Source organism: Pangasianodon hypophthalmus, chromosome 9 (genome assembly GCF_027358585.1).
Source record: "Pangasianodon hypophthalmus isolate fPanHyp1 chromosome 9, fPanHyp1.pri, whole genome shotgun sequence".
Taxonomy (NCBI): domain Eukaryota; kingdom Metazoa; phylum Chordata; class Actinopteri; order Siluriformes; family Pangasiidae; genus Pangasianodon; species Pangasianodon hypophthalmus.
Genome location: NC_069718.1, coordinates 19,275,000 through 19,294,354, shown reverse-complemented (window position 1 = coordinate 19,294,354; position 19,355 = coordinate 19,275,000). Strand labels below are relative to the sequence as shown.

Here is a 19,355-nt window from a genome sequence, read left to right as displayed (position 1 = left end):
TTCATTTGGTTGTGGTTGCACTATTGAGAGGTGTCTATGTCTGTGGTACAGTTTGGAAAGGTAATAGTCACATTTTTTAAATCCTTCAGTAAATGAATTGATTTGTATATGATGCTGACATCTAAAGCTGGCACAATTAGTGGGCTGGCAGTGAGCTTCAGCTAACAGATCCAGGTAAAAAACTGTACTTAGATGTGGTGGAGTTATTCTGTGCTTGCATTGAAAAGACCAGGGTTGCAGTGACTCGTAAGGGGGTCAATAATTAGTGAGTGATAATGATTGCGTGTGAGTAAGTGTGTGATTGAGTGAGTGAGTGATAGTTATTAAATGAGTGAGTGAGTGAGTGAGTGAGTGAGTATGTAAATGATAGTAACTGAGTGAGTGGGTGATTATGTAAGTGATACTGATTGAGTAAGTGTGTGATTGAGTGAGTGAGTGAGTGAGTGAGTATGTAAATGACAGTGATTGAGTGAGTGTGTGAATGAGTGAGTGGGTGATTATGTAAGTGATATTGATTAAGTGAGTGACTGATTAAATGAGTGAATGACTGACTGAGTGAGTGAGTGAGTGAGTGAGTGCGTATGTAAATGATAGTAATTGAGTGAGTGGGTGATTATGTAAGTGATATTGATTAAGTGAGTGAGTGATTGAATGAGTGAGTGAGTGACTGATTAAATGAGTGAATGACTGACTGAGTGAGTGAGTATGTAAATGATAGTAACTGAGTGAGTGGGTGATTATGTAAGTGATACTGATTGAGTAAGTGAGTGAGTGTGATTGAGTGAATGAGTGCGCACTGGGCGGGTCAGAGAAAACGTAGGTTACAATTCACAGTAGACATTTACTAGAAACACGCACAGAGACTCTGACAGTGTGTGAGTGTCAGTGTGATTAAGTGAATGAGTGAATGTGTGACTGTGTGAATGAGTGAGTGAGTGTCACTGTGATTGAAAGATTGAGTGAGTCAGTGTGATTAAGTGAATGAGTGAGCAAGTGAGTGTGTCAGTGTGCTTGAGTGAATGAGTGAGTGTGTGAGTGAATGAGTGTGTCAGTGTGCTTGAGTGAGTGAGTGAGCGAGTGAGTGGGTGATTATGTAAGTGATATTGATTAAGTGAGTGAGTGAATGTGTGTGTCACTGTGATTGAGTGCGTCAGTGAGTGTGTGAGTGAGTGAGTATGACTGAGTGAATGAGTGAGCACTGGGCAGGTCAGGGACTACGTAGACAATTCACAGTAGACATTTACTAGAAACACGCACAGAGACTCTGACAGTTCACGCGAATGTCATTTTCATCCTCTGTGCTTCTGCAGTTAAGGCAGTCGACATTAGAAGTGAGCTGTTCTCTCTCCACCCCCTCTTCTGTTGCTCGGTGCAGAAACAGAGGCACTATCTCAGAGGGCTGCTGGTTGTTAGCTACCAGGTTAGCTGCTCGCCCGCTTCCCCTGCGGCCTGGCTGGAGATGAGTGGAAGATGTCCGTGTCGGGGCTCAAGGCCGAATTAAAGTTCTTGGAGTCAATTTTTGACCCGAATCACGAGCGTTTCAGAATTATAGACTGGAAACCCGACGAGCTTAGCTGTCAGTTTAATGTGACTGGTGAAAAGCTACTGATCATCCACTGCAATATTACGGTAAGGCTGACGGGGGAAGACGCAACTAGCAAGTTAGCCTAATCGTTCCTCAACAACACCTAAGCTGCAGTTAGCTTGTTGGCTAAAATAAGCGGTGAAATTTTGGTAAAATATTTTTATAAGAGTACAGTGGCTCTATGTTGTCACCAAACGAGCTCTAGGAAATGCTTTATCGTGTGCGTTGCTATTAATTTCAACCTTTCAATCTCTTCTACCCAAGGAGCTAATTCGGTCAGTTTTGGGTTAAACAAGTTCTAACAAGTAATTAAAGTTTACCCGATGCTTATTTTGGTCTCCACTGCTAGCTGACTAGTTTGGTAATCTGGCTACCGTATCCTTAAAAAATAAAGAGAGAGAGAAAAAAAACGCTACAGTAAGGTTGTTGGTTATGTCTCTAAAGTTTGCAAGTAACTCATTTTTAAATGCGTTGCAACACTGTTTATCCGGCTAATGCACTGCTCCAAGTTAGCTACTGAATGCCGTAGTGAGCTATTAGCATTAGCACTCTGCGCATAAAGTTAAGACGTAGTTAGCTTACATGTGATTCCCCATAAACAATAGCAACCGAGTGTTAATGATCTATTAGGATCTATTATGTCAGCTAGCTGGGGGTTTCAGGGCATGTTACTGTTAATGCATGATGATATGTGACACTTTAGCCAGCTAAGTAGCAGATTGGTGACTGCTTGCCTGGGTAGCTAGTCTTTCTCTTTAAAATAATAATTACAATGGAGCAAAAAGTAGCTACAGACGACTAGCTAACTAAATGTCTAGCTAGAATACTGTTCGTGTTGTGCAGTTTGTGTAATCCACCCACAATGTTTTCAGATATTGAAACCTAAAATCACTACTGAGGAGTGAGCAGTCTGGTTAGTGGCCTGTCAGGTCAGGTAATGCTAGCTAACCAGTAAGGCAGGTAGTTTACGCTTCTCTGGAAACACCGGTGAGCTCGTGAGTGAAAGACAAGCGCTAGTCATTCGCGCTCTCGTGCTCATGGATTGGTGATGAGTAGCTCGTGCCACCCACATGAAATGCCCACTAGCTTAGCAACAAGCTGCTTCACAGCCAGACCTGTGCATCTCTTGTGTTAGTTACATGGGTATGATGTCTAAAAGGCCATGCTAACATGCAGGAAAAACATAATTGAAGGAACTGGTCTACATGCACTCACTGAGCACTTTATTAGGAACACTATACTAATACTGGGTAGGGCCTCCCTCTCAAAACAGCCTCAATTCTTCATGGCATGGATTCCACAAGATGTTGGAAATATTCCTTTCAGATTCTGCTCCATGTTGACATGATTGCACCACACAGTTCCTGCAGATTTTTCAGGTGCATTTTCATGCTGTGAATCTCCCGTTCTACCACATCCCAAAGGTGTTCTATTGGATTCAAATCCAGTGACTGGGAAGGCCACTGAAGATCACTGAACTCACTGTCATGTTCATGAAACCAGTTTGAGATGACTTTTGTTTTGTGACATGGTGCAATATCATACTGGAAGTAGCCATTAGAAAATAGGTAAATTGTAGCCATGAAGGGATGCACATGGTCAGCAACAACACTCAAATAGGCTGTGGCATTCAAGTGATGATTGATTGGTATTAACAGGCCCAAAGTGTGCTAAGAAAACATTCCTCACACCATTACACCACCTCCACCAACCTGGACTGTTGACACAAGGCAGGTTGGATCCATGGATTCATGCTGTTGGCGCCAAAATCTGACTCTAAAATCTGCGTGCCTCAGCAGAAATTGAGATTCATCAGATCAGGCTATGTTTTTCCAGTCTTCAGCTGTCCAGTTTTGGCGAGCCTGTGCCCACTGAAAGTCTCAGCTTTCTGTTCTTGGCTGACAGAAGGTGAACCCAACGTGGTCTTCTGCTGTTGCAGTCCATCCACCCCAAGGTTTGATTTTCATTCTGAGATGCTTTTCTGCTTGCCACAATTGTACAGAGTGGTTATCTGAGTTATCGTAGCCTTTCTGTCAGCTTGAACCAGTCTGCCCATTCTCTGTTGACCTCTCTCATCAACAAGGCATTTCTGTCCACAGAATTGCCACTCCCTGGATGTTTCTTTCTTTATTGCACCCAGGAAAATTCCAGGAGAATGACAGTTACAGAAATACTCAAACCAGCCTGTTAGGCACCAGCAATCATGCCATGATCAAAATCACTGAGATCACATTTTTCCCCTTTCTGATGATTGATATGAACATTACCCGAAGCCGCTGGCCCATATCTGCATTATTTTACGCATAGCACTGCTGCCACAAGGTTGGCTGATTAGATAACTGCATGAATGAGGAAGTGTACAGGTGTTCCTAATAAAGTGTTCAATGAGTGTATATATTTATATTCAACAAACATGCCATGTTCACTAGTTTATTGTGGTCAATATAGTTTGCAAAATTATTTACAAATAAAAACGCAAAATAAGTCAAGGGTAACTCTTAGCATGATAAATACTACCACCAGCATGCTTCACTGTGATTTTCACTCAGGGTTTATTTTTATAGCCAAACACTGATTTATACTTTTCCAAAATGGTGTCCTAGACTTGTTTTGATAGCTCTTTGGTCTTCATGAGCTGGTTTGTTTAGATGTTTTCTATCAAACCCAGGTACAGGTGTAATTATATTGAGATCATGTAACACTTTAGTTGTTACATACAGGAGTGAATACATATGCAGTCATAACAGTTACATTTTTTTTTTATTTGTGAATAAGTTTGCAAATCATATAGATTTTCCACTTTACTTTAGTAGTAATATTGGGATTCAATATTGGGTTTTTTTTTGTATGGAATAGACCACTGGGGAGGCACTATAAATACGGACTTGTGAGCTGTTGACCATCCACAGCTAATTTTTGCACTTGTCGGTGGGGAAGATTTGGTTGCTTCTAACTTAGAAGAAACAGTTATTTCTCAAGTCTACCCTGCACTGTCTGCATCACAACCACATTCAGATAACTTACTTAGCCTCGATCTCTATTTATTTAGTTTAATCCCAGTAGAGTGTTGGTTTTATTTACAATCTAAAGTCAAAGTGCTGGTGTATTGTAAAGTCCTGTTCTGCATTTAGGAGGCTTACCCTTCAACTCCTCCTTTATGGTTTGTGGAGTCAGATGATCCAAGCCTGACTGAGGTATTTGAGCGCCTGGAGGATGTTCGGAAAGGCAGTACCTTGGTAAGGATGTAGTCTGAAAAGATGTTGTTTCTCATTTCACCATGTGTTCTTTTGATGACAACACCCCTCAAATCACTGCTATTCACTAGTTTACAGTGGGATAATAAGCACTTGGAGACATTGATTTTGTAGAATTATTATTTTTCTCTCTCTCAGCTCCTCCAGCAGTTGAAAAGACTTATCTGTGATCTTTGTCGACTGTACAACCTGCCCCAGCACCCTGACGTGGAGATGCTGGACCAGCCTCTTCCTGCTGGACCTATCAGTCATGAGAGAAAGGTTAATGAAATCAGTCCTTTTCTGTAGCTTGTGCATAAGAAACATCTCTCTTCTAAATTTAAATGTCACTTTTCTGTTATACATCAATAGCATGTAACAACAGATGAAGTAACATCTGATGAAGAGGAGGAGGAAGAAATGACAGAGGTTGTTTTATTATAAATGCTTTAAATACAAACTAGTTTTCTTTTTATTTGTCTATTTTATAGGTGCCTTACATGTTTTGTAACACACTGCCTGATATCTGTGTATTAGCAGGACATCGAAGATCTTGACCACTATGAGATGAAAGAGGAGGAACCTGTAGATGGCAAGAAGTCAGAAGATGATGGGATAGAAAAGGAGAACCTTGCTATACTAGAAAAAATCCGCAAGAACCAGAGGCAGGACCACTTGAACGTAAGTGTCAATTGAACACTGAAACTTGAACACCGAAGCTGATTGAACAATTTAATATGTTCGCTCACCCATTTTCATACATTTAAACCCTTTAGTATTCTGATTTCATTTTATTTAGTATTTTAATTATTGAAACATTCCTTTGTTTGTCCTTTGTTTGAACCAGGGCTGCACCATTAAATTAAATTTGACTAATATTACTGATGTTACTGAATTTAAGATCCCCTAATGTATTTCAGTACAAACTCACAGAAATGTCTGTGATTTGTTATAGTGCTGGACCACTTCACTGAGCAGGAACATCTAAAATTGGTCAGCATTCACACTGCACATTTCTGTAGCAATGCTTGATTTTGATGCAGAAGGTGTACTGCTGCAAGAAGTATATTACTGGTCACCACATTGTTCTAAAAATCTCAAATTTTACATGTAAAAATTGATGAATTTTCCTGAAAAGCCCATGTTTCATTTTTTTTAGGGTGCAGTGTCTGGCTCTGTTCAGGCGTCGGACCGTCTTATGAAGGAACTCAGGGAGATCTATAGATCACAGAGTTACAAGACAGGTCAGTGTGCATTTAGTTTTTATGTGTTTTATATAAATAACTATAAGGTTACTTTTGGGGAATATGATGTGTATGAGTTGTGTGTCCTGTAGTTTTCATTCAGAGAAATAAGGCTCCTGATGCATGCTAAATCTGGTGGGGATGTTTTACTGGATTTCTCTGTTTTTAAATATTGGCCTGTTTCTATTTGAATTGGTCTAAAATGTCAAGTATTGTATATCTTCTTGTTTTTGCAGGTATCTATTCAGTGGAGCTAGTCAATGACAGTCTTTATGAATGGCATGTCAAGTTGAGGACGTGAGTACAGTCGCTTTATCATTGATATTTCACAGTCTGATTTCTGCTTTGTACATGTAAATGCTAATGAGTTGACTGCTGTTAAAAATTCAGATTTAAAAAAAAAAAAAAATCTCTTGTATTCACAAATAAAATATTTTACAGGGTAGATCCAGATAGTCCATTACATAGTGACTTGCAGGTCTTGAAAGAAAAAGAAGGTGTCGACTATATTCTGCTCAACTTCTCTTATAAAGTGAGTTTATTTCCTAAATGACTTTATTATTCAAGTGTTCACTTGTCCAGCTGTTGACCAGTTTTGACCATTTTTGTTCTATTTGTCTTGCAGGATAACTTTCCTTTTGACCCGCCATTTGTACGAGTAGTGTCTCCTGTACTCTCTGGAGGGTCAGTACAAGAACCTTATTCATGCTTTCAGTATATGTTTGTATTTCTATCAGCTTTATCCATCTTATTATTTAGCTCAAACTCAACTTACTTGAATTTTCATGGGTGTTCATGAAGCAAAACCAGGGGCTCTGTTTTTTTTGTTTGTTTGTTTGTTTGTTTTGTTTTGTTTTTTAAATTTAGCTACAGTGGTGGAAATTACAACCCACCATTATCAAAGTTATTCTATTTTATCAATGTATTCTTAAATTTAGTAGCTTATTTGATTGGTTACTTGAATTGAATGGGTTTAATCCAAACCTCAATAACTAATGAAACTAATAACAGCTTGGATCTAACGTGAGATTAAGAATAGAAAGCGCTCTTGCTCTAATTCACAACCCTGATTCCCAACCCTTGTACTTGAGTACATCGTGTCCTACACATTTTAGTGTTTTCCCTGTTCTAACACATCGACTTCAACTCAGGAACGGTTGGTAATTAGCTGGTTAGTTAAATCAGGTGTGTTGTTCAGGATAGGGGATACGCCAGGACCAGAGTTGGGAACCTCAATTAAAATTCAAATAAGTTTTTTCAAGAAATAAATCTATGCAGGTTGTGGGTTAGAATATATTTTACAGTTAAAGGGATCCCTGGCACACAAAATGTTTGAGAATCCTTGTTAATAAAGGAAGCTGACCTTGTTCAATTAATGTATAAGTGGAAATGCTGTAATGTGGAGTCAACCTTACACATATTATAGACTATTTCTTATTTTAATTAATTCAAATTGTGTATGTTTCTTCTAGTTATGTTCTTGGAGGAGGGGCCTTGTGTATGGAACTACTAACAAAACAGGTTAGAATTTCTAATGTTTTTGTGGTACTTTGTCCATGTCTCTGATTGTGTATGTGCATTCTAACCGACATTTCTGTGTGTGTCTCTCTCTGCACCTCAGGGCTGGAGCAGTGCCTATTCCATAGAGTCTGTCATTATGCAAATCAATGCCACCCTAGTCAAAGGGAAAGCTAGAGTACAGTTCGGAGCTAATAAGGTTTGTTCCAGGCCTCTTGGATTTTTCTTGAACTCTTCTGTTTATTATTTGTAAGTATTTATTTGCCCACTTTAACATGCAGCTTGATATTTGCTTTTTCATAACAGAACCAGTATAATCTTGCCAGAGCACAACAGTCATATAAGTCTTTGGTCCAGATCCATGAAAAGAATGGTAGGAATTGTTAACATCTTGCTAAATTTCTGTTTCTTATCTTTGTTTTGTATACAACAGTGGTGTCAAACTCATTTTAGGTAACCGGCCACATTATACTTAGTCCAAAAAAAAAGCTGACACAGTGTGTCAGTTTGTCTGCATTTATCAAAAAATGTACATGTACATTCTTGATGAACATATCACCTACAAAACACATGAACAGACTGCAATTCATTTAAAAAATAATTAAATTAATTTTAAAAAATCCTAATTATGGTTTTACCATATATACACAGTGGCTTGCATATGTAATAGCCCATAATATTGAAGAGGGGGATCTATATAGTTCTGTATAGTGCTGTGATTGCATAAGTATTCACCTCTGTCTCTATCAAACCACTAAATTTGTTCTTTTGGAAAGAGACATGGTTACAGTGTCAAATTTTCTGCATTCTAATCACCTGAAGTTTATCGGTTTATTTTGCACCCTAATTAAATACAAGAACTCTTCTTTTTTTTAAAAAAAATAAATAAAATAAAACACACCTTTCAATTCAATTATGGTCCACAAGACAATTAAAATATAGAACTCTGATTCAAAATTCATTTAATGGTCTGGTATTGTCCTTTTTTGGGTTGGTCCATGCCCATGGGCCACATGTTTGACACCGCTGGTATATGGGCTCAGTTCACCTTGTTAAAAGTGTTAAGTGGTATCTTTTTTTTTTTTTTTTCCCCTCCTCTGTAGGCTGGTACACACCTCCTAAAGAAGATGGTTAAGAAGAAGAAGACAAATGTTACTGAACACTGGGAATATGGGATTTGTGATAAACTATTTGCATTTTAATTGTTCTAAAATCCCTCAAAATGTTTCCTATTCAGCTGGAGTGTGAGGTCTCACTGGTCTGTTCCCCTTATTTCACTCTGTCTCCTTCTGTCTGTCCCCGTTTCTTGCTGTTATTAGTGTCTGCTCTCATCTCATGTTTTCTCCAATTCGCTACTGGGAAAGGAGAGATGTGTGAGAGGCACACAGCTGCGGTACTAATGCGTGTCTTACACAGAGCAATTAGAGGCCACCAGATTCTTGTTGTTGTTTTGTCTGGAGCAAAGCATGACTTTGTTGGATTAACACCTGAATGGAAATAACGTGTGTGAAGTTTCTGGATTTTATTCCCATGCTCTTCTTTTAATGTAAGTTATTATGGCTATCATGTCAGATTTTGGCAGGGGTTTATTGAACTTCAGACAGAAATGGATGCAATAAGAGACAGTGAAGCTTTTCCACCTCTCTTCTACCTGCTGGCGCTGCTCTCTTCTTTATCTTTCGTGTTCTGTGTTAACATGTGCTGGTACATTTAATACTGATATAGTTTTTTTTCTTTCATTCTTTCCCTTTTTTTTTTTTTTTTTTTAAAAAGTGAGATTAAGGTAAAGTATGGGACTTAGTCCAGTTCTCAACTTTGTTAACTGTGGATGAATACCACTCGGTGTCCTGTTTCCGGCTCTTAGCCTGTGGTTAACCTGAGTGGTATTTCACAAACACAGGCCTTAGAACAGGCAAATAAGAAAATGTCATTGTTCTACGGTTGGACAGAAACCTGCTTGTGTACTCCTAAATGGATATGTGGTGCAGGTCCTTTTTAATGTGCTGTTGATGTGAAGTCTTGGACTATGCCACAATATCCAGTTAAGACCTTGATCATAATATTTAATTGGATGTCTTGAGGATATTGAAAATGAAGAGCACCTAAACCTATGTTTATTCAGGGGTTTTGAAACATTCATCTTCTAATTCTGAAGGTGACAAGTTATCATTCCTTTATTTGTTTTTCAAGGTCATTTAATGCTGATAATAATTCACCAGTTCATATTTCTGTATTAGTTTTTTTTTTTCTTCCTATTCAGACACAATCAGGACATACTATGAAACAGTCACTGATGAGAAGGAATCATTGTCTTTATGCTTTTTTTCCCCACATAGTGCTGCTTTAACATGGTAATTTTGCATTTTATTTTGCCATTATCCAGAAAACCTTCAGGAAGTCTGTTAGACTGATATTATTACTGTGGTTAATACGATAAAACCAATGGGTTTAGTGTTTTTCATGCCAAAAAACTTTGTATTTTTAGCACTATCTACACATAAGCTGGTTTAATTGAAAGCGTATCATTTCTACAGATTTTACAACCAGGCATTACATGTTAGCTTACACTAATGAAGAATAAGTCTCTCTGTTAGTTGTGTTTTGTTTTTAACCAAAGCACTCATCACTTTTCAGCATGTTTTGTGGTCAAAGTATAGCGTCTGTTAAGAGGAGATAATAGCAAGAATCATGGCTTGATTATGGTTATTTGTTATAGTTTCTTTCCCAACTTCATCACATCTTCTAGAATGATCATTTCTGTCTTAGGAAAGGGCCCAGAATATAACTGCTTGGCTCTTTTTTGCACAGAGTATTAAAAATGTGCCTCATAAATAACCATAAAGGAATGGAGTCATGTCCAGACTCTAAGCCAGTCACGAATACAGAAAAGCCATATGTAACACTGGCTTGCAGATCCATAAATCTGTGACATAAAAGCAACCTGTCATATGTAAATGTAGGTCAACAGAAGTATTAGGTAAGGTGTCTTGAAGCATATGATGGTGATTGCACTCTAAGAGTAGCACAGCTAAGCACCATTCATTCTTTAAATTGATGCTGTTCTCCAGGTTTTAGTCTTCACCGCAGGTTAGTCATTCTCTGTCAACCCATGCTTGCTGTTTGATTTTTAATTAAGTTTAGAATTTAACACATCTGCACCTCTTAATCAGGATGTGCCTGGTTTCATGTAGTCTTCTGTTAGTAACATTATGTCCATTGTGCTCCCAAGTATGATTGGATCACAATAACTTATTTTTCTGAAATACTGACCTCAGCTTAACTAATGATGGTGTTCTTTTTGGTGCCATCTCATGGTGGAATCATTCTTATGGCATGCGTTCAGGTTGTTCTTTTCCATTGCAAGAGAACTTTGATCATGTACAGTAAATTTTGTAAACTTGCATCAAGTTTATGAATAAAGAGTTTTACAAGGGTTGTTGATGTGATAATTGGATTGCAGTAAAAGTTTTAGCTGCTCTGCAAATATGCTAATGTAAAACTACCTAGTTTTGAGGGTCTCATGTAAATACTTAGTTAAAAAGTCAAATGTATGTTTAACATATGTTTGTGTTTATAACAATGAGATACACTCACTGGTCACTTTAATAGGCACACCTGCACATTCATGCAGTTATCCAAACAGCCAGTTAAGTGGCAGCAGCACAATACATAATATTATGCACATACAGGTCAAGAGCTTCAGTTAATGTTCACAACAAACATCAGAATGGGGAGAAAGTGTGATCTCTGTGACTTTAACCGTGGTATGGTTGTTGGTACCAGATGGGCTGCTTTGAGTATTTCAGAAGCTGCTGATCTCCTGGAATTTTCACACACAACAGCCTCTAGAGTTTCAGTAAATTTCAGTTTCAGAAATACTCAAACCAGTCCATCTGGCAACAACAACCATGCCACGATCAAAGTCACAGAGATCACACTTTTTCTTCATTCTGATGTTTGATGTGATCATTAACTGAAGCTCATGACCTGTATCTGCAAGATTTTAAAGATTGTGCTGCTGCCACATGATTGACTGATTAGATAACTGCATGAACGTGCAGGTGTACACATGTTCCTCATAAAGTGGACGATGAGTGTATAAACAGCGAGTAATTAAACACAGGGAACAAAATTTGTTTACCATCAAACATGAAGGGCTAGAGGTCCCCAGGACTGGGATCAGTGACTAGTATCCTATACATTGCGTATGAATTCTCTGTGATCATTGCTTCATGTTTCTGAGGTCTGGTTTAAGTGTTTGTTATCTACCTTCCTCTGCAGTGATTCCACAGGCTGCACAAAAGCACTAAATGGGGAGTGGGCGGGTGTGGTTACTGTAACTCTATGCCGATGAACCACCCCATGTCCTGCACCTTTACCTAAGAGAAATGCTATTTAATTAAGCACCTGACTAAAACAGTTTCTCAGCCTAAAGACTGTGTAACACAGTTGTTTTGCTTCAGTTACTGTCCATAAGACAATTTAAATGTAGAACACATTCAGAAATTCATTCAGCGGGCCCAAAATACTTTAAGCCCCACCCAGCCACGAGATACTAACGTCAATGGCAGTTACTACAGTGTGTTTGGATAATGGTGTATTTTACACAATATCACAACCATAAGCCACAGTAGGGTTTGGCAGTTTTATTTTGTCATTACATAACCTACATGTCATTCTGGATGTTCATGAGGTCACTTTACTAAATATACAGTATGAGCTATGCTGGGAGCAAAATTGCAGAATTTAAGCACAAATTTAATTTAATGTACATTTTGTAATAAACCACTTCTTTCTCCAGTTCACCTGATAGCACTTATTTTCCATGCCAATCAGGATTCGGTTGATGTGGGCGGGATTGTTTGAAAGGTCAAAGGTAACTTGAGCTCACCGCTTTGAAAATCTGGCTTAAACAACACCGCAAGCCAGGTAGGTTAGTGGTGTTATTTTTTTATTGGCACGATCATAATATAAGCATAGTTTGGATGTTTGAAGAAATACATGCTTTGGGTGAATGTTGTGTAGATAACAAATCTTAAAGAACCATTTACCATGTACCATTTACATAATAGAATGACCTGAATAGCTTTACAGCTGTGGAGAATATCAGAAGTGGTAGGACATTTCACCTATTCAAGCACTAGAACATGATCTTTGGACATTATGTTCAGGGGTACTGTTTATGCTTCTTTCCAAGGTCTGATTGTAGCTGATAGGCTCTCCCACTGCACATGCAGTCACGTGGGCTTTCACCTACATACACGTATTCACACAGCATGGGCTGTATCCATTTCCTGAAGGATTGTCACATAATACAGAAATTCTAGACAACCAGCAAGATTTGCTTTTACTCAGGTGAGTATCTGTAACTCTCTTAATCGTTGTTTCTGTGGTTCAATTCAATAAAATGAATTTATACTGTATAATAATGAAGAAGAACAAGAAGTTAGGGTGGAAGACAATTTTTTTATTATTATTTTTTTTGGTATTTTCCATGCCATCAAGAACTAGCAGTCTATGTCATTTTGAGTAGGCATAAAAATTTCAACTGAAAATTTACCTTGCTGGACAAAATTATAAGTAGCTGGATAATTATTATAATTATTAATTAAGCTACATTGTAGCAAACAAACAATTCACTATAAAAAATGTAGGTATATTAGTACAGCATTTTTGGGATTGATTGACTCAGTACAGATGTTTTTGATACCACTTTTACATATGAACAATTGCTTTTTCCACAGTATATACTTGTTTTTTCTGCATGTCCCATTATCATACATTTCAGAATTGTCTCTGAATGACGAGAAGTGAGGTTTATATAGTTACTTAAATATACAGTACTGTACAAAAGTCTTAGGCATTCTTTTTAATGCAAATTTGCTGTGTTTTACCTGCAAAAGCAGAAGGAAGTGTGACAGTCAGAGTCTCCCGAAGAACTGTGGCACATTCTCCAAGACTCAGTAAAACTTAGCAGCCAATTTCTTAGGAGTTGGCACCTGTAGAAGCAAACTAAACTAAACTAAAATCACATACAATATCCTACACCATTATACTTTATTCTCAGTACATCCAAAAATTCTGACAATTTCATATGGAAAAAAGGGATTGTGGAAATATTCAGTATGAAGAAATTTAACTGTAGGATTTTTCAAACATGGGCCTTTGAACATGGCATTTGAGACTATTGAATGCAGGCAAATTGCACTTTTTGCCCAATTCCTAAGCCCTTATGTCATTAGCATAATAATGCATTAAACTTATTTTCATATGAAATGGTCCGTCTGTGTCCTACAGGATTACAAACCAGGCCCCTTACAAGGTACGCCTACTACAAGTTACGCCCACAACAAATATGTTAAACATTTATCACGATTACAAACCACGCCCCTTACAAAGCACAGCCACTATTACAAGTTACGCCCACAACAAATACGTTAAACATCTGTCAGGATTACAAACCACAACCCTTACAAGGTACACCCACTATTACAAGTTACGCCCACAACAAATATGTTAAACATCTATCAGGATTACAAACCACGACCCTTACAAGGTACACCCACTATTCCAAGTTACACCCACAACAAATATACGGTTAGGGCTAGGGATGTCCGCGTGCCTATCTTTGAGTGGCCGTGGGAATGTTGTGTAGTATGATTTGCTAGTAGGCGTTCCTTGTAATGGGCATGGTTTGTAGTCTTGCAGGACACAGACAGTCCCTTCTCAGCATCTCGGAGGATCTGCCACAGTTCTTCTGGATATTCTGACTGTCACACTTCCTTCTGTTTTTGCAGGTAAAACAGCAAATTTGTATTAAAAAAAGGAAATAAATGCAAATAAATCTACAAATAATTCAGTAGCTTCTCATACTATTTTTGTCAGCTTTTTAATGCAACCACAATACAGTTTCTCGGGTGCTGAGCACTCGACTCGTTCCGCCATGTCAGGAGACGCGCCACTTTTAATGGAGTGGGCGTGGCTAACTTTCAGAGCACCTCTCACTCCAAATTCAGTTGACCAATAGAGATTTAAGGTGAATTGATTATGGATTTGATTATCATTATTTGCATTTGCAAAATATTTTTTTACATTTTGATTATTTTTGCTTTTATTATTTTATTTGGAACGTTTGACACGAAATTAACTCCATGCAATTTCCTTGTAAAACTGCACAAAATGCACCTGAGGCTAATGATGAATTTAAAAGCGTCGTCTCACCAAATACTGATTTTGTTTAGTTTATTAGCGTTTACTACTCTTTATGGTATATTTTTTATGTAGAAACTTCTCAATCTTTTTGAAGACATCTCTGCTTTACTGCATTTCTTTGCATGTGCAGTGACTTTTGTGAAATTTTAGATTTATATTTTCCTTTTAAATAGCAAGGTATAACAATAAGGCATATTGATCTTTTGTTTTATCTATAGGTTGTGAAAGAAGATGTATCACTCGGCCATTCTCACAATTTTGTCCCTGTTATCTGTTCCATGTGGGGTCTATTCTGGTCAAATTTTGGTATATCCAGTTGATGGAAGCCACTGGATTAATATGAAAGTTATCATTATGGAATTACATTCAAAAGGCCACAACATCACTGTGATTCGAAGTTCAGACAGTATGTATGTTAAAGAGGAGTCACCCTACTACAGTTCCATCACTGTTGGTGTGGGTGTATATAATGATGAATATTTTACCTCTTTTGTGTCTCTTTTGCTACAATTTCGGCAACACAAAAGATCCTCTTGGGATGAATTCCTGTTTGCAGTGGAGTCCATGAAAATGTTGTCTGAGATTCATGAGAAAATTTGCAACATGACTGCAATGATATTTGAAAATGAGACCTTGATGAAATCTTTGCAGGAGGCTAAATTTGATATGGTTTTAGCTGACCCTGCTATGGGAGGTGGTGTGCTGCTGGCACACAAACTTGGCCTCCCTCTTGTGTTCAATGTTCGTTGGACTATTCTTGGAGAAGGCCATTTTGCCATTGCTCCCTCCCCTCTGTCCTATGTACCTGTTCCTGGAGCAGAGCTAACAGACAAAATGACTTTTATTCAGAGAGTCACAAATGTGTTGATTTACTTCTACACTTACTATCAGCAAGAAAACTATTTTGGCCAGCATTACAAGGTTTTTTGTCAGAAATACTTTGGACCTGATGTGGATTACTTTTCCCTTTCTCAGAATGCAGACATCTGGCTCATGAGAAATGACTTTACTTTTGAATTTCCACGACCCACAATGCCAAATGTGGTTTATATGGGTGGCTTTCAGTGCAAGCCCTCCAATCCACTTCCTGATGATCTAGAAAAGTTTGTCCAGAGTTCAGGGAAACATGGGGTCATCATAATGTCTTTGGGATGTATTTTTGGAGAACTTCTAGGTGACATTACAGATGAAATAGCAGCTGCCTTTGCCCAACTGCCTCAGAAAGTCATTTGGAGACACACTGGACCTCGACCGTCTACCCTTGGCAACAACACGTTACTAGTGGACTGGATGCCACAGAATGACCTACTTGGACACCCCAAGACTAAGGTCTTTGTAGCCCACGGAGGAACCAACGGCATTCAGGAGGCTATTTATCACGGCGTACCCATTTTAGGTCTACCTCTAGCATTCGATCAGCCCGATAACCTGTCAAGGATGAGAGAAAAGGGAATAGCCAAAGTCCTGGATATTTCTGGGTTGGACAGATCAGTATTTTTAGAGGCATTAAAGGAAGTGCTGTATAAGCCATCTTACAGAGAGAACATGCAGAAGTTGTCTCGACTGCATCATGACCAGCCCATAAAGCCTCTTGATCGTGCAATCTTCTGGATTGAATATGTTATAAGGAATGGAGGTGCTCCTCACTTGCGCACACAGTCTTTCAGGATGTCCTGGATTACCTATCACTCTCTGGATGTTATGCTCACACTCCTGGGGGCTGTGTTGATTAATGGCTGGCTAACATTTTTGGTGCTGAGATATCTTTGTTTTACAGTAATCTTTAAAAAGAAATTCAAACGTGAATGATATATTTGCTTATCAATTGTAGACAACAGGTGAAAGGTGTAATTTTATGTACCAACTTATAGTTTAAAATGAGTATGAATCATCTACTAAGTTTTCAAATCTTTTTAGATCTAGATTATCAAGCAACTTTGTAAACATGACTGTTCTCATAATTCACAGTGATAAACCTATAAGTATGCAAAATCTAGTGTAAAATGAGTAGAAATTATATAAATTTCATGGCATATCCACTAAATCCCAGTAAGCTGAACTCAACCAAATTGAGCTGGATTCTAATGCTGCATTTGAGGTGAAGTCACAACTTGTAATTCCCCACATACAACAAGTAAAAACCACCAAAATCACCCCTCAACTTCAAATTTCAACTAGTCGTTTTCTCAATTACCAGTTCCTTCGCCGTTTACACAGTGACATCACATCAACATGGCCTCGCACACTGTGAACAGTCTAAAGTTATACATCTCATCAAAACCAGATTAAATAAATAAATTGTCTAGATTAACTGAGTGTGTTAAAGATACAAAAAGATTGGATGACTGATAATTTTCTATTACTAAATCCTGATAAGACAGAAATATTACTTATTGGTCCAAAAACCAGTACACAAAAGCTCTCACAATTCAACTTGCATTTAGAAGGATGTACTATTACTACTAGCTCGACAGTGAAAGACCTGGGCGTAATATTAGACAGCAGCTTGTCTTTTGAAAATCATATTTCCAATATTACTAAAACAGCCTTCTTCCACCTTAGAAACATTGCCAAGCTTAGGAACATTTTATCTGTATCTGATGCAGAAAAGCTAGTTCATGCATTCATGACCTCCAGACTGGACTATTGTAATGCATTGCTAGATGGTTGTCCTGCATCTTCAATAAACAAGCTACAGTTAGTCCAGAATGCAGCCGCCAGAGTTCTTACTAGGTCAAGAAAAGATGATCACATAACCCCAATATTGTCATCCCTGCACTGGCTACCTGTTAAGTTTAGAATTGATTATAAACTAGCACTACTTACGTACAAGGCTCTAAATGGTTTAGCTCCCACGTATCTAGCCAGTCTTCACACATCACAATCCACCACGCTCCTTAAGATCTCAAAACTCCGGACTTCTGGTAGTTCCCAGAATATCAAAGTCTACAAAAGGGGGTAGAGCGCTTTCGTATTTAGCTCCCAAACTTTGGAATTGCCTTCCTGACAGTGTTCGGGGCTCAGACACAGTCTCCCAGTTCAAACGCAGATTAAAGACATATATCTTTAGCCAGACATACACTTAATACATACCATAACCTTGTACCTCAGTACATCTGATTAATTGCACATTATGATTTAGTGCTTGCTAATATTATGAACAGCAGCTACGCTAATTCCTTTCCACTTGTTTCCTTTCTTCTACCCATCCCGAGGCACATAGAGATTGTGCCAGCTCCAGTAGACAGAGGCCAACCCTACGAGGATCCTGAGGCATCCAGAGATGGACCAGCTCCAGCTGGTTTCTGCCTCGTGAGGATTTGGGTATTCAAAGCAACGCTGCCAACCCTATGTGGACTTTGAGGAAGACAACAACCTCCAAATTAATATACACATAAAATTCTACATGACTATAAATAAATGCAGAAAGGACATTGTTCATATCACACTCTCCAGTGTCACCCAAATGAGGATGGGTTCCCTTTTGAGTCTGGTTCCTCTCAAGGTTTCTTCCTCATATCATCTAAGGGAGTTTTTCCTTGCCACAGTTGCCTCAGTCACCTCAGGCTTGCTCACTAGGGATAATTTTGTCTAACATCTAGGACTGTTTGCATGTTTTTTGTTTCTTATGTTCTGTAAAGCTGCTTTGAGACAATGTTCATTGTTAAAAGCACTATACAAATAAAACTGAATTGAATTAAAGTGCCCCTTCTCTCCTTTTAAATAAGTTTATAGCAGTATTGGCTTTAGATCAGTTAATATACAGACACAGTACTTGGTTAACACTGACCATACTAATCACTGTTTTGAGAAGGTAATTATCAGCATTAGAGTTATCACAAATGTTATCTGGCTACCTTGTTGCTAATGCTACTCGCTGTTGTCCACTGTTGTTGCTGTACAGCAATGTCACTCCAATATATTGCATGAATGTTCAAAGTTCACTATAGTAGAACAGAACCAACAGCCACTCAGGCCTGTAACTGTAAAAGTGCAGTTAAAGGAGCTTTTCATGAGCCGTCAAAACCAAAAAAAGATACACTTTATTGGAGGCATCCATATTTTTTTCCTAGTTCGCACGTCGAACCTGCCGAGGTGGGAAATGGAATTATTACAACTTGCAAATTACCACTTACTAGATACCACACACTCAACATAAGCCTCCATGATCAGAGTGGTCCACACCTGACTTAAACTTAAGGTATCCGTAAGAGTGAATATTGAGGAAAAGTTCTGATTCAAATATCCTGAAGGATTTTCATGCAGAAAAATGTGTATGTACCAGGTCAAGATAACAGTAGGAGTTAATTAGATTATATAACCAGTTTCTAACTATTAATTATGGCTTACAATGATATTTGAGTATTTTCCCACAGACAGGAGATAAAAAATACAAATAAATATTCATTTGTTCTTTCATTCATTCATTCATCCATCTTCAATAACTGATTTATCCTGGTTAGGGTCTTGGTGGATTTAGAGCTTATCCCGGGAACACTGGGTGCAATGTGTAAATACACCCTGAATGGGGTGCTAGTCCACTGCATACACCATGCATACATA

At 38.3% G+C, this 19,355-nt stretch overlaps 2 protein-coding genes across 6 annotated transcripts; both read left to right on the top strand.

Annotated features, from left to right (window-relative positions):
- Window positions 1–1,174: 1,174 nt before the first annotated feature.
- On the top strand, window positions 1,175–11,013 carry ube2q2 (ubiquitin-conjugating enzyme E2Q family member 2). 2 transcript variants are annotated; one of them, XM_026919483.3, is made up of 13 exons: window positions 1,175–1,629; window positions 4,717–4,821; window positions 4,978–5,100; window positions 5,191–5,247; window positions 5,356–5,499; window positions 5,978–6,062; window positions 6,299–6,359; window positions 6,504–6,594; window positions 6,688–6,746; window positions 7,535–7,583; window positions 7,684–7,779; window positions 7,887–7,953; window positions 8,684–11,013. In XM_026919483.3, the coding sequence occupies exons 1-13, from the start codon at window positions 1,471–1,473 to the stop codon at window positions 8,713–8,715; spliced, it is 1,128 nt and encodes a 375-aa protein (XP_026775284.1). In that variant the 5' UTR covers window positions 1,175–1,470; the 3' UTR covers window positions 8,716–11,013. The 2 variants fall into 2 exon arrangements, with proteins under 2 accessions (XP_026775284.1, XP_026775285.1); XM_026919484.3 differs by having other exon boundaries at window positions 1,183–1,629; window positions 5,359–5,499.
- A 1,351-nt stretch (window positions 11,014–12,364) lies between these two features.
- LOC113529897 (UDP-glucuronosyltransferase 2A2-like) lies at window positions 12,365–18,494 on the top strand. 4 transcript variants are annotated; one of them, XM_053236810.1, is made up of 4 exons: window positions 12,365–12,509; window positions 12,778–12,935; window positions 14,281–14,377; window positions 15,011–18,494. In XM_053236810.1, exon 4 carries the CDS (start codon window positions 15,024–15,026, stop codon window positions 16,599–16,601), a length of 1,578 nt encoding a protein of 525 aa, XP_053092785.1. In that variant the 5' UTR covers window positions 12,365–12,509; window positions 12,778–12,935; window positions 14,281–14,377; window positions 15,011–15,023; the 3' UTR covers window positions 16,602–18,494. The 4 variants fall into 4 exon arrangements, with proteins under 4 accessions (XP_053092785.1, XP_053092784.1, XP_053092782.1 ...); XM_053236809.1 differs by having other exon boundaries at window positions 14,281–18,494; XM_053236807.1 differs by lacking the exon at window positions 14,281–14,377 and having other exon boundaries at window positions 12,366–12,509.
- The last annotated feature ends 861 nt before the right edge of the window (window positions 18,495–19,355 follow it).

Excerpts from the sequence above, each read along its gene's own strand:
- LOC113529897 (XM_053236810.1), top strand. The coding sequence starts at position 15,024 with ATGTATCACTCGGCCATTCTCACAATTTTGTCCCTGTTATCTGTTCCA.
- ube2q2 (XM_026919483.3), top strand. The coding sequence starts at position 1,471 with ATGTCCGTGTCGGGGCTCAAGGCCGAATTAAAGTTCTTGGAGTCAATT. Across the intron at positions 5,500-5,977 it reads AGAGGCAGGACCACTTGAAC|GGTGCAGTGTCTGGCTCTGT; the intron begins GTAAGTGTCAAT and ends CATTTTTTTTAG. Across the intron at positions 7,954-8,683 it reads CCAGATCCATGAAAAGAATG|GCTGGTACACACCTCCTAAA; the intron begins GTAGGAATTGTT and ends CCTCCTCTGTAG.